The 13,939-nt window shown below is 41.4% G+C and overlaps 1 protein-coding gene across 1 annotated transcript in view; it reads left to right on the top strand.

The window, feature by feature from the left end:
• Positions 1-13,939, top strand: part of IQSEC3 (IQ motif and Sec7 domain 3) — a 192,972-nt gene that overhangs the window by 142,919 nt on the left and 36,114 nt on the right. Inside the window, exons 6-8 of the mRNA XM_030214368.1 lie at positions 9,482-9,621; positions 10,747-10,872; positions 12,867-12,966. Of these exons, the coding sequence (XP_030070228.1) occupies positions 9,482-9,621; positions 10,747-10,872; positions 12,867-12,966 (366 nt within the window). The remainder of the gene's footprint in view (positions 1-9,481; positions 9,622-10,746; positions 10,873-12,866; positions 12,967-13,939) is intronic.

Raw genomic sequence — 13,939 nt, 5'->3', positions numbered from 1 at the left:
TTAGCTTTAAAAAAATTTGCTGTCGTCCAATCCTCAACTATTTGTATTTTAACATCGAAAAATATCAATTAATGAATTTTGAACAGGGCATAATACAAATATGTCATCTGCATATCATAGAATCATATGTTAAAGAAAAAATATTCTTAGCTTGTAGAAAACTTCCTAGATAACTCATATATACATTAAACAACTGGGGTGAAACACTTGTGGAACACTACAATTAGATATCCATCCCTCAGAAGTTTCATCATTCTTACAACCTTGTATTGCCTATTTCCTAAGAAAGATTTAAACCAGGCAAATACACATCCACCTATTCCCATCTCACTCAACCAAGTTAATAATAAACTATGGTCCATGGTATCAAATGCTGCAGAGATGTCAAATTGCAACAGGATCACTTCTTTACCTTCAGCCAATATCCTCCTTATTTCAGTTGTGTACAGTCTACATGGTCTCTGTACTGTGCATTGGTGTAAAGTCATGTTGAGTTGGATATAAATACATAGAATCTTCTAAGAATGATGATTTAGGCACCTTAGGAGTCCAATTTTGGGGTCAATTTTCAGCTGAATTTAAGTGTCATAATGTTTGACTGAAAAGAGGTACTTAAATTCACATTTAGGTGACTTAAAATTGAGGTTCCTAAAATTAGGATTATTATTCACTCTCCATGGGGACCTCAGTTGAGTGATCAGAGCTAGAAAACAGCACTAGAACCTAAACTTACTCCCCCAACCTCTCTTTGCCCTGAGCCCATCTTCTTTAGGGTTCCTAAATTTAGGATGCTTGTGAATTTAGACACTGAGCCCCAAATTGTTTTAAAAAGGCAGACCTAAACTGAGATGCCCAACCTTTTGACTGTTGGATTAGAGACATTTAGGTCTTATAAATGTGGATGCATCCAACATACTTGCCCTGGTTGAAAATTGTCCCTAGCTGAAAATGTTGGACTTTCACAACGTGCAAACTTAGACAGGCTAAAAAGAGACTTTCCTGGATGGAGGCGAATGTTTAGGCTGGGGAGAAAAATCTGATTTTCAAGCATACACAAGCTGTTTTGCTCCTGCCCAAAAAATAGAAATATGTGCACTATTTACATGGGTGGTGTTGCAACCAAGTTTCAAAAGGAATTACCTGGGTAGTTTTTCTTAGAAAATTGACCCTTGCATCTTAACGGGATCCAGTATTATCTTGCATTGCTCCTACTCTTTGTAATTATTACCCACTGACATTCTTACTAAAACCTCTCTTCCAAAATTTAAAACCTTGCTGAAAACGTTTTAGATGAGCCTTTGTAGACTGTGGCACACATTTTCAAAACAGATGGATGTCTCAAAATGGCTACAAAAGCCATCTGCCAACAGCATCCAAATCGTGATTTTCAAAAGGCAGAATGTGGATGTCCTACACTGCAGTTCATCCAAATAACATGTTGTGGGCATGTGTAGGGCGGGATTAGGGAGGGCCAAATTTAGGATGCTTGACAGCAATAATTGAACGAGAAAAAAACGTCCAAGTCAAAAAAGAAAGGTGTCCTAAATTAGACATGTTTCAAGCATGTCCCTGGTATAAAAAGGTGCCCTGACTGAATAGCTGATCACTGGAGGGATTAAGGCATAACCCCTTCTTAATCCCCCATTAGTTAATGTCCCCCTCCCTCACCTCTGAGACACCGGGAAATTAGACTCCTTGACCATATCAGATATTGTGGGCTTTCTGAACATAGCAGCAAGCAGGTCTGATGGGCAGCCTAGTGGTCAGTGCAGTGAACTGTAAACCAGGGAACCCAGGTTTAAATCCCATTTCAACACTTTTTTTTAACCTTTAAATTGTGAGCCCTCCAGAAACAGAGCTATACCTAACTGTACCTAAATATTAAAGACACCTGCAAGCCTAAGGGCTATTGAGATGGTGCACATTCGGGTACAGTAGGTATTTCCCTGTTTCTGGAGGGCTCACCATGTAAAATAACAGAGTTGCAGTGGAATATGAACCCGGGTGCCTTGGATTAAAGTCCATTGCACTGACCACTATGATACTCCTCTGCTCTGCAGGGACATCTGTGTGGCCATTTTTGTACAAATGTTTCCAGACAGATGTCCTTGTCCCTAGTTTTTTGGCATTCATAATTTGGATGTTTTATTTTGGAGAATGGCTGTTCATTTTGGATGTTCTCTCGTATTTCTGAATAGGAAACCCCTATGTTTTCCCGCGCTTGTTTTTTTTTGGTTGTGGCCACTGGGGACAGGAAGCAGACAGTCTTCGGGACTTGCAGAGGCGACTGCCAAGGAAGTTGGATGAAAGCAGGAGACGGGATGAAGTCAAAAAGTTGAAGCCAGTCTCTCTTTCTCTTCCCATTCAAAACAAAGCAAGCAAACCTATGAGCTGCTGCATCCAAGTTGTCATTCTTTATTGTTGGTAGCATTTTTTATTTAATTTCACTTATATTTTTAAACATGCAGGGATGCTCCAATCTCTATACTACTTCTTTGTTCAACGTGCTCCCTGGACTCCTCAAAAAATGTTGAAAGCTAAACTGAGACAAGATGATATATGCTGGTACTGCTCCTCCTTGACGAGGTCCTTATGTGACTTGATTTTTGATTGTGTTCCTGTACGAGCTTTCTGACTGAAATATGGCATACCATTAAATCTATTACTTCCTGCTTGCCACCTTTGTCTTATGATATTGTGGTTTTACATTCTTATCACCCCTGTTTTGCCTCATCTCCATGTGCTCCTAAACTAATAGACATTTTGCTTGGTATTGGTATTCAACATATATTTAAAAATTGGAAATTAGCTAAGGGTCCCTTTTACTAAGCCATGTAGGTGCATACGTGTGTTCTATGTAGGTCAATTTTGAACTACTGCCCAGCTACCGCGTAGCCCAGCGGTAATTTCATTTTTTACACGCGTCCACTAAGCACGCTGGAAAACGTCCGGCGCAAGGCTCTAACCATGTGGTAATTGACATTGTAAGCGCATAGACCATTACCGCCCAGTTAGCGCGTGAGACCCTACCGCTAGGTCAATGGATGGCGGTAAAGTCTCAGGCCCAAAATGGACACATGCCAATTTTTATTTTTCCACACATCCATTTTCGTCCCCCCAAAAAAGGCCTTTTTGCAGGCGCGCTGAAAAATGAACCTGTCTGCATTCAGTACACGTGTCTACACCAGCGCAGGCCATTTCTTGGTGCAGCTTAGTAAAAGGACCCCTAAATTTTTGAACTATACCTTTTGGTGGAATACTGTTTGCCTTTTCAAAAAATTTGAATGACATGTTTCAGAAAAAACGTCTGAATGCCATTGCTATTAAACAATTGTGGATGCCATTTGATGTATTTTAGCATCATGTTAATTTTGTACAACCATTTCTATAGAAGTTTCCTCATTCTGTTATACTCTGTATGTTGCTTACAATATTTGTTTTCCACTGAAAAGATTATTGCTATTTGTTTAATTTCTAAAATTTCAATAAAAAAAATTGAACTTAAAAAAAAGAAATAATATATGCAATTTGCAGTTAGACTTTTATGCATTATTTTGCAGCCCATAAATTAGGTGCAGCACGGTGATGATAATGAACTGCATTACACAGAAATGCACACAAAACAGCTTATTGCCTTGATAATCTGAATTGTACCATGCAAAGGGTAAAAGCATTTCGATTTCTTTTATGTTTGTTTCAGTAGTTCAAGGTGCATTACATTCAGGTATAATATATATTTTCTAGAATTGTGCATTCTTTTCAAATGAAATGGAAAATGTGATTTTATTTTGTCTTCAGCCTTATAAGACAGGAAAAACCATAAATAGTGTGCAGTCTTTCACAAAGAGCATTCGGCTAATATTCAGCCCTTGGGAGGCAGACCGGCTAAGTCCTGCGATTGGTATTGAGCCCGGATATTCAATGCTGGGCCATTTCTTGTGACTGGCATTGAATATCTGTTTTTTTTTTTAATTTAAGATTTAATATTACAACTCCAAGAACATTCCTTTACAGAAATAAACAGATTCAAACATAGAATAACTATTACAGTCTTCCTACTTTAGTCCACAATGCTGAAAGAGAAACAAGGCACAATACTTAAGGAAATAAAACTTTCATAAATTCAAAATCAGAAACCTAAGGGGAGAATCACAAGACCATTATTATTACAGATTAAGGTGTGGATGTCAGAACCGTTTCTGAATTTAGAGATGGGGTTACAACTTTCTTAGATTCCAAGAAAGAATTTAAATGTAAAGGGTCCAAAAAATATATTTCACAGAATTCAATTTCACCACACACTTACAAGGAAAATTCAGCCAAAATAATCCCCCCAACTGAAACACAGAAGGACGTAATTAAAAAAAACTTTGACGCCTCTTTTGAGTTGCTTTAGAAACATCTAGATATATTCTAACTTTATAGTTTAAGAAAGTTTCCTGTCTATGTGAAAAAATTGTTTTAAAATCCAATCCCTGTCTGGTTGTAATACAAAGGTAACAATAAGCATTGCCGGTTTTAAACCCAAATTATCGTCTTCTGTTATTCATGTAAGATTTAAAGTTTCAAAAACAACTTCAATTCCTTCAGGTTCAGGTTGATCTGCCATACTTGTTTTTTTATAAGGTTGTAAATAGTAGGTATTTGAAACTGATGGACAAGCTTGTTCCGGTATTTTTAGGATTTCAAACTTATATCTTTTGAAAGTCAATAAAGGTGCAACCGATTCTTGTCTTCGAAAATGTATTACACGCAAAGTTTTTGATTTTTGTTGATTCTCTAAATTTTCAATTTTATTCTGCAACCATTTATTTTCCTTTGTAATAGTTTATTGCATCTGTTGACATAGTTTTATATTCTTAACATATTCACAAAGTTTTTATGGCCAGTTTAAACTTAAACAGCCAAGTTAATATTCAGCCAAAGATAGGGCTGCTATTTAGGCAGCACTATTTGGATGATAAACTTAGCTGGCAATGCGCTGAATATTCACAGCTAGCCGGTTATATCACATGATATAGCCAGCTAGCTGCTAATCCCCAGATTCTATATAACATGACTTAAATTGCATGTGCAAATTCAGTTGTATTCTGGATTTGTGCATGCAACTTAATTAGTTAAGCCAATTAACGCCAATAATTGCCACTTAACAAGCAATTATTGACAGTAATTGGCATTAATTAGAATTTATGCACAGAACTGTCTAAGGGATCCTTTTACAAAGGCATGTGAAAAATGGCTTGCGGTAGTGAAGACGCAGGATTTGGACGCTCGCCGATCTATGTTTTAGTGCACCTGTAAAAAAGGCCTCTTTTTTTTGCCAAAAATGGTCGCATGTCCAATTTGGGTCTGAGACCTTACTGCCAGCCATAGACCTAGCCGTAAAGAATCTGTGCGGTAATCACCTACGCTCGTCAAATGCCACTTGGCGTGCATCCATTACGCATGCCAGAAAATAAAAAATATTTTTCAGATACATGTAGTGGACGCACGCCAAAATTGAAATTACCGCAAGAGCCAGGCAGTAACCAGTTGGTAACTCCAATTTGGTGTGTGTTCGGCGTGCGTAGGCGCTATTGAGGGCCATAATCAAAAAGCGCCGGCGAAATAGCTGGCCAGCCATCTCCAGCGCTGGCACCGCAAGCAGGCGGAGCCAACCGTATTTTCAAAAAAGATGGCCGGCCATCTTTTTCTTCGATAATACGGTTGAGCCCGGCCAAATGTCAGAGTTCGCTGGGGTTGAGATGGCCGGCCTCGGTTTTTGGCCATAATGGAAAAAAATGCCGGCGATCTCAAACTCGGCGAAATCCAAGGCATTTGGTCGTGGGAGGAGCCAGCATTTGTAGTGCACTGGTCCCCCTGACATGCCAGGACACCAACCGGGCACCCTAGGGGGCACTTCTAAAAAATTAAAAAATAAAATAAAAATAACTCCCAGGTGCATAGCTCCCTTCCCTTGTCTGTTTAGCCCCCCAACCCCTGCCCCCCAAACCCACTCCCCACAACTCTACATCATTACCATAGCCCTAAGGGGTGAAGGGGGGCACCTACATGTGGGTACAGTGGGTTTTGGAGGGCTCCTATTTAACACCAGAAGTGGAACAGGTGGGGGGGGATGGGCCTGGGTCCACCTGTCTGAAGTGCACTGCACCCATCGACAAACTGCTCCAGGGTCTTGCATACTGCTGTCAGGGAGCTGGGTATGACATTTCAGGCTGGCAAAAAAGTTTTTTTTCTTTTTTTTTTTTGGGTGAGAGAGGGTTGGTGACCACTGGGGGAGTAAGGGGTGGTCATCCCCGATTCCCTCCGGTGGTCATCTGGTCAGTTCGGGCACCTTTTTGAAGCTTGGTCGTGAAAAAATAGGGACCAAGTAAAGCCGGTGAAATGCTCGTCAAGCCTGGCTTTTTTTTTCCATTATCAGGCGAAGCTGGCCATCTCGTGAGCATGCCTCTGTCCCACTTCCGTCCCGCCTTCACTACCCTGCCGACACGCCCCTTGATGTTTCGCTGGCTCCGCGACGGAAAGCAGTTGAACCCAGCCAAAATCGGCTTTCGATTATACCGATTTGGCCAGGTTCAGGAGATCGCCGGCCATCTCCCGATTTGTGTCGGAAGATGGCCGGTGATTACTTTCAAAAATAAGCCTGATTGTGGCATAGTAAAAGGGGCCCTAAGCATATTCTATAACATGATGTGCATACATTTTAAGTGGCATAGTTGAAAAGGGGGCATGGCCATGGGTGTGGAATGGGCGAGTCGTGGGTGTTTCTAAAATCTATGCACATTGTTATAGAATACATCCAGTCAATGCATAATTTAGGCATCAACATTTACACCAAGGTTTACTTGGCGTAACTGCCCGCGACTAAATTTAGTCGCATTGACAGGCGCTCGGCGTATTCTAGAAACTGCATGGAAATTTAGGCTTATTCTATAAATTTGCTAATTTAGCTGTACTTTATAGAATATGCCTAAGCATATTTTATTTTGGAGCCAATATTTTAGGTGTGAAATATAAAATCTAGTCCCAAGCACTAAGCGGTAATATTTAGTGGAGATAACCGGCTACCTCCTGCTGAATTTTGGGGCTTAAGTGATATTTAATCATCCAGGAGCTATTCCTGGCCAGTTAAATAGTGCTGAATATCAGTTGGTATGTATGCATCATGTGCAACTGATTAGCATAGGAGCCGACTCTGTGGGTGCTGTGGGTGCTTAAGCACCCCCAATATTGAGAAAATTCCTTGTATGTGTCCAAGGAAGGGTTATTTCCATTGGGCTTAGCACCCCCAATAATTTTGAAAAGTTGGCTCCTATAGTATTCTATAAGTTATGCATGGGTCACTTTGACAACATTCTCATGGCTGCCCATACTCTGTCCATGTGCACGCCCTCTTTGCAGTTATATGCTAAGTGACTTTGGCACATATGTTATATAATGGTGCTTAGTATTTATGCATGTAACTGCCAATTATTGGCACCTCTGACACACGTATGTGCTATGATTCAAGAACATATGCCTGCCAGAAGCGGCGTAAAAGCGGACTTCCACCGGCACACATTTTTAATGAAACACAACGAGAAAAAAATAGGCACCGGCGCTGGCAGAACTCCGTTTGGGGGAGTGGCCGCTCCCCTGGTGCCCCACCTAGCTGCGCTACTGATGCCTGTTCTTGATGCCTTACATTAAGCACCAAGTGATAGAATGAGGATATATGTGTCTTTATAAAATAAACTTGAAATAGGCAATAGACTAACTGAAGAGCAGCAGCTGCAAAGCTCACTGCAACTCCTTTCTTACACCTTTGCAATTCCTGTTTAGAAAGGAAGCACTTTGGGGAGAGAGAAGAAACAGTCTTTGGGCAAAAGTGATTTATTAAAGACTAAAATATTAAATTTGACTGGAAACTGTTATTTGTTTTTTGTCTTTGTTTTGGCAAAGTACTATCATTAAGCTTCAGGGATCTCTGCTTTTAAAGCTAGCATGTCATATCAGGGCCGCCGAGAGACTGAGCCGGGCCCTGGGCAAGGTCGCCCCCGGGCCCCCCAGGGCCCCGCCCCCCAATCGCTACCACTGTTACCTCCCTCTCCTGCTCCCAGGCCACCAGCGCTGCAGTCCCCAGTCTCCACCTGCCTAGCCTCAGCTCCGTCGCCAGCCCCCTGCATTTAAAGAAAAAAAATCTCTACTTCGAAAGCGCAGCACCTAGCGTCTGTTTGAAAGTGGCAGATCGATGTAGAGATTTTTTAATGCAGGGGGCCTGGTGGCAGACAGAAGGGAGCTGTTGACGGAGCTGAAGGTAGGCAGGTGGAGACTGGGGACTGTGGCACTGGCAGCCTGGGAGCAGGGGAGAGACCCCAGCACTGGTCCCTCCCGGAGGCCCTTGCCCGAGGAATTTTGCCCCCCTGCCCCCCCTCTCAGCTGCCCTGTGTCATATATTGGCTCAACAGTTAATCATCAGCATAAAAATACCTTCCACTGCCAATAAACTTGCTGTCAATTTTTCTAGTCACACTAGCAATCTCTTATGTAAAGTAATCCACTTGACTATGTAACTTTGTAAGTCCAAGTGTTTTGAAAATACACTCAGGGGCCTTTCTACAAAGCTGTAGGAAAAAGGGCCCTGTGCTAGCAGCGGGGGCTGTTTTTCCATGCACTAGGGCCTTTTTTTAGCACAGAGGGTAAAAAAGCTCCCAGACACACATGGCCATGCAGCGGGGAGCCCTTACCGCCACCTATTGGGGTGGTGATAAGGGCTCCAGTGCTAACCCGGCGAGTTATCGCCATGCAAGCCATTTCCAGGGATTTTTCTTTTTTCCCCAGAAATGGCGCACGCTCAGGGCAGGACTACTGCTGGTGGCCACATTGGGCTGGCGGTAGTCCCAGAAGAGCAAGCGGTAAACCCATGTTGGGCTTACCACTGCTCTGTAAAGGGCCCCTCAATCTTTTACTTAGCTTAAAGTTGCTTGGCTCACTGTAATTCAATGTCCATTTGAGAAGTAGTATCCAAGCTGTCTGCAAATGCCAGAAACCAATATTGGCCACCGTTTCGTCCAACTGCTTAATCAATCTCAATACAACTCAGTAGTAGCAGGCAATTTTTTGGTTCTCTCATTATAGGGTGTAGTCAAAAGTAGTATCATTGGCAGCAATAGGTTTTGATATGTGATGGAAATTATGATTTTTTAAAATGTTTGTTTTAATGTATGCCATTCACTAAAAGCTACGTTTTAAAAATTAGCTTCATAAGTGATGCTTTAATTCCCAACATTGAATAGATTGGTATGTGTTTGAAAGGGTTAGTGAACAAGGGGTGTCCCATCATTCTCTGATGTGAGAATGGGCTCATGTCTTATGAATCAACTTTGCCATCCTCATCTCCCGTTTGGGCATCCTAAGAGAGAATTTTATCTATATTGTAAACGCCTTGTCTTTGGCTTCCTTTGTAGTTGCCTAGCTCATTCTTTACCCTTTCTCCCAGCAGGGGTGGATGATGGTGCTGATATCCCTAGGGAAATGGTGGTTGGTATTTACGAGAGGATCCAGCAGAAAGAGCTAAAGTCCAATGAGGATCATGTTACCTATGTCACCAAGGTGGAAAAATCGATAGTAGGAATGAAGACTGTAAGTTTTCCTGTCAGCCTGCTCATTTTTGCCCTCTCAGGTCAACTCGTTGTATGTTCTTTTCTTACGGTTCCACATCCTGTTTCCTCTTTGTTTTATTTTGTATATTTTAAACAGGTTTAATTTGGGTTTTGAATTCATTCAGTTGTTAGCAAACCCATGTTATATATCCCTATTATAAAGATATTTCATTGGCATTCCTTCCTTTGAAGCCCACTCATTCCACAATATAAAGAGCTTCCAGCTCAACTGAGACCAGAGCCGGGATTTTACTCCATGAACCTTCATTCACACTGTCATTAGACACTTGAATTGTACATATCTGCTATGCCACTGAGGTTTCTAGGTAAAGCTATCTGAGCCAAGTTGTGCTGTTATAACTTATGTGTTACAGTAGTGAAGCCAGATAGTAAAATTTCAGTGGGCCAATGGTAACATGAGTGGGCACGACATATTTCCTTTGTAACCCCTATGTATCCCCATTCCATGCCTCCCTCCCAGCTCAACTTAAAATTTGAGTATCTTAGCTGGTGGGGATCCCCAAGCCCATCCAGCTGAAGACATCCAAAGGCCACCAGAACTCCTCTCACCTAACCTTATCAGCCAGCCTCAGCATTCCTGATCAGCTGACATTGGCACCCCATTAATGCTCAGTTCTCATGCATGAACTGAGCATATGTGAAAACTGAGCATGTATGGGGTGATGGTGTCAGCACCTCAGAAATGCTGCCACTGACTGCTGAGGGTAGTTCTGGCAGTCTTTCAATGTCTTCAGCTATTGGGACTTGAGGAGCTCCACCAACTACACCAAGGTTGCACTTCTGGTGAGAGGCCCTGAACCGAATGTGAACCAGCTCAGGCCTTCCCAGGCCTAACTGTAGTTATGCTCCAGCTGTGCTGTCAGTAAGTTCCTGTTTTACCAATCTGCCTCCAATCTCTTTTCTGAGTAAATGGTTGATGTCTATGGCATCAACTCCCCAGGGATTTTCCCCCTATTTTTTATATCCCCTCCCACCTTAAAATGAAAAGTTAGGTCCATGTTAATGTAAAGTGATGCTAGGTGTAGAGTGTATAAACACAGCAAAATGCTAAAGAATACATCCTCCACTGATTCCTGTCTTGTAGGTTCTGTCAGTACCACATCGTCGCCTGGTTTGCTGTAGTCGACTTTTTGAAGTGACTGATGTGAACAAAGTACAGAAGCAGGCTGCACACCAGCGGGAGATTTTCCTCTTTAATGACCTGCTAGTGGTGAGTACAGTGGATTTTAACACTTGGAAAATAACTTTGTTTAGGATGCTAAGGTAGTAAAACGGACGGTGTGTGTTGAAAATCTGTGGTATTATAGAGAAGGCTTGGTGAATGTGAGGCCTTTTCTAAAATACACAGAGCACCGCCAAACAAGCATACGTTTTTGGTGTAGCACACATCTGAAGAAGTCATTTTACAAAATAATCCCCCTGATATTCAGTGCTATTTAACCGGCCAGAATGGCTGCTGACCTGTTAGATAGCACTTAACTGGCAATCTGCCAATATTCAGTGGGGGATAACTGGCTATCCCCTGCCGAATATCCTCGGTTAGTGGCTAGCAGACAGCTGGTTATAACACCCGATATAACTGGCTATCCAATGATTTTTAAAGCCGGTTTAGCAGCCTAATTTGGCCATATGAAAATGAGGGATATCTTTGGCTGGTTTAAAGATAACTGGCTAAATCTGAATATCAACTTAGCCGGTTATCTTTAAACCGCCCAAAAATAAACCGGATATTCAATGCTGGTGACTAGAAATGGCCCAGCATTGAATATCCAGTCTGAGTATCAGTCCCATTATGTTCAAAAGAAGGGCAAGATCGGTCAGAGTTTTGCATGTATATATATTTATGTATTGCTTTTTGGAAGAAATTCACCCAAGGCAGTGTACAGCAAAAATAACCTGGATAAAGGTAATAATTGATTACTGTAAAATCCATTCAAATACACATGCCAACACAGAATGCTACTTATACCAACAAGACACACATTAAAACATCTTAATAGACAGTACAGGAGGTAAGCAAAGGGTAGTGGAGCAGCATTTTAGACAGGATTTACAAATGGAAATTGTGATGTCCAGGTTTGGATGTTTTAAGTTCTGCTAGTATCTTAGAACAGGATCTGCCGATGTAGAGCCTGTTCTAGGAGAAATGGACGTTTATGCACTGGCTACATGTGGCAGGAATATCCATTTTAGAAAAAGAAGCATCTAAAACACATGGAGTCACTTGAATGAACTGGCAACATAAATGTTTGTGTTGAAACATGAGCAGTTATGTTAGCCATTTTAGAACCTTAAACATTTGTCCCTTGCCAGTTTTACTTTCGGGGGAAGGGGGGAGATCATGAGCCACTGGGGGATTAAGGAGGTGACCTTCCCTAATTCCTTCAGTGAAGTGCTGCTCAATAGGAGCACACTTCTGAAACCTGGACGTCTTGGGTAGCAAGTCTAACTCCTGACATCCATTTTTTTTGGACATAGACATTCATTCCGATTCTGAAATGGGGAATAAACCTCTATTTTATGGGTCCACCATTGACTCACTCAAAACACACTCAGGCCATTGCTCCCTAGCCATATAGATTTAGTCGCTCATGCCTAGCTTTGTACAATCAGGATTTAGAGTTCCTTTCACTCTGACTTACCTGAAGGGTGGTATATCAAGTCAAAACAAAACTAAACTTATGAAACATGAACAGCTGAACACCAGTTGATAAACATCTAAACCATGAATACTGGTTCTAAAATATGCATAGATTATCAGGAGTTTAGACAGAAAATAAGCATGAATAACTTAAATAAAAATTGCAGCAAAAAAGTGGAACACCTCACAAACAAGTTCCGAGACTGCCAATAACAAAAATGTATTCTTCAAATCCAATAGGCAGGAAATGCTGAAAAGATGTACCCAACACGGGCCGTGTTTCAACATGCAGGCCTTCTTCAGGGGTCCTGTCAAACAACAGCAAATGTGTTAAATGATTATCCCAACAAATGGAATGTAAAATCGCAAGGTTGATAGCGTTGGTGGGAAATTGGCAACATCTTCTGTACCTTTTATGAGAAGGACTTGTAATTTTAAAAGATATATGTGGAAGGAAAATTCAACTATAAACATTTTTGAGTTCATTTGCATTCTTTTATGTTTTTGTTGACCAATTGATTGTCTTTATCCAGTGCCCTTAGTCACTGCTGTGTCTTTGACAGATCCTCAAACTTTGCCCTAAGAAGAAAAACTCTGCAACCTACACATTCTGTAAGTCTGTAGGCCTGTTGGGGATGCAGTTTCACCTCTTCGAAAATGAATGTAAGTCTGCATTAAGGATGGAAACATAAGACTTTTCTTGGATGTAACCAGAGGAAATTTGCCACTTGAAAGTTCAGTTATTGGAGGCTCAGACTGAAGCTTCTATTGTAACTCAGCATGAAGAACCTGATGCTTCACAGATTACTAGTGAGGTCAACCAGGCATGGGATTGTTTGTATGTTTTTCATGGCTGGTGCAATGAGATTAGGCACTCTAGGCAAAACATCACTGCAATTTCCCCACCCCTAGCTGTCTGTTCATCTGTCCAATTTAGATTGTAAACTCTGTTGAGCAGGGACTGTCTCTTTGTGCTCATTTGTACAGCGCTGCGTAAATCTAGTAGCGCTATAGAAATGTTTAGTAGTAGTCTTGTCCCCCCCTCCAATTAACCTTTAACCTTTAATCCTCTTGCCTCCACCGCAATAATCATGATTACCCCAACACAACTCCTCCCAGAATAATATGGGTAAATGGGCTATTTGGAAACTGTTTACCCTTCCTACTTGTAGAAGTGCCTCCTATTATTTTTTGAATTTGTGTAGTTGTCAGAACTTATTTTACTTTGACTTCAGCTGCTCTTTGATACCCCTCCCCCAATGATTGGGCCAGCCTTGGTGTCTTTTCGGTCCTCAAACTCTGTGTTATCATTTTGCCTTTGACTATTTAAATTTGGATTTGGATTTAGATTTAATTACTTGCCTTTACAAATCCAAGTGCAGTAGGTACTTATTCTCCTGTTCTGGATAAAGCGTCCTCATTTCATTTAGGTAAAGGGTGGTAACCAGCTGGTATAAAAGTGGTTAAGTAAGGACCAGATGGTGGTGCTTTCATCAGCTGTTATCATTGTTTCATGCTTTAGGGTATGTATTTACAGAAGCTTACTTGAGGGACATAAGATATTGACCTCTCCCTTTTCTCAGTTGAAAGGGACAGAGATTGATACTTTTGTTGTCTAAGGGAATGATTAGATCCT

Source organism: Microcaecilia unicolor, chromosome 9 (assembly GCF_901765095.1).
Source record: "Microcaecilia unicolor chromosome 9, aMicUni1.1, whole genome shotgun sequence".
In the NCBI taxonomy this organism is placed as follows: Eukaryota; Metazoa; Chordata; class Amphibia; order Gymnophiona; family Siphonopidae; genus Microcaecilia; species Microcaecilia unicolor.
Note: the sequence above shows the minus strand (reverse complement) of the source record. Positions and strands in the feature narration are given on the sequence as shown.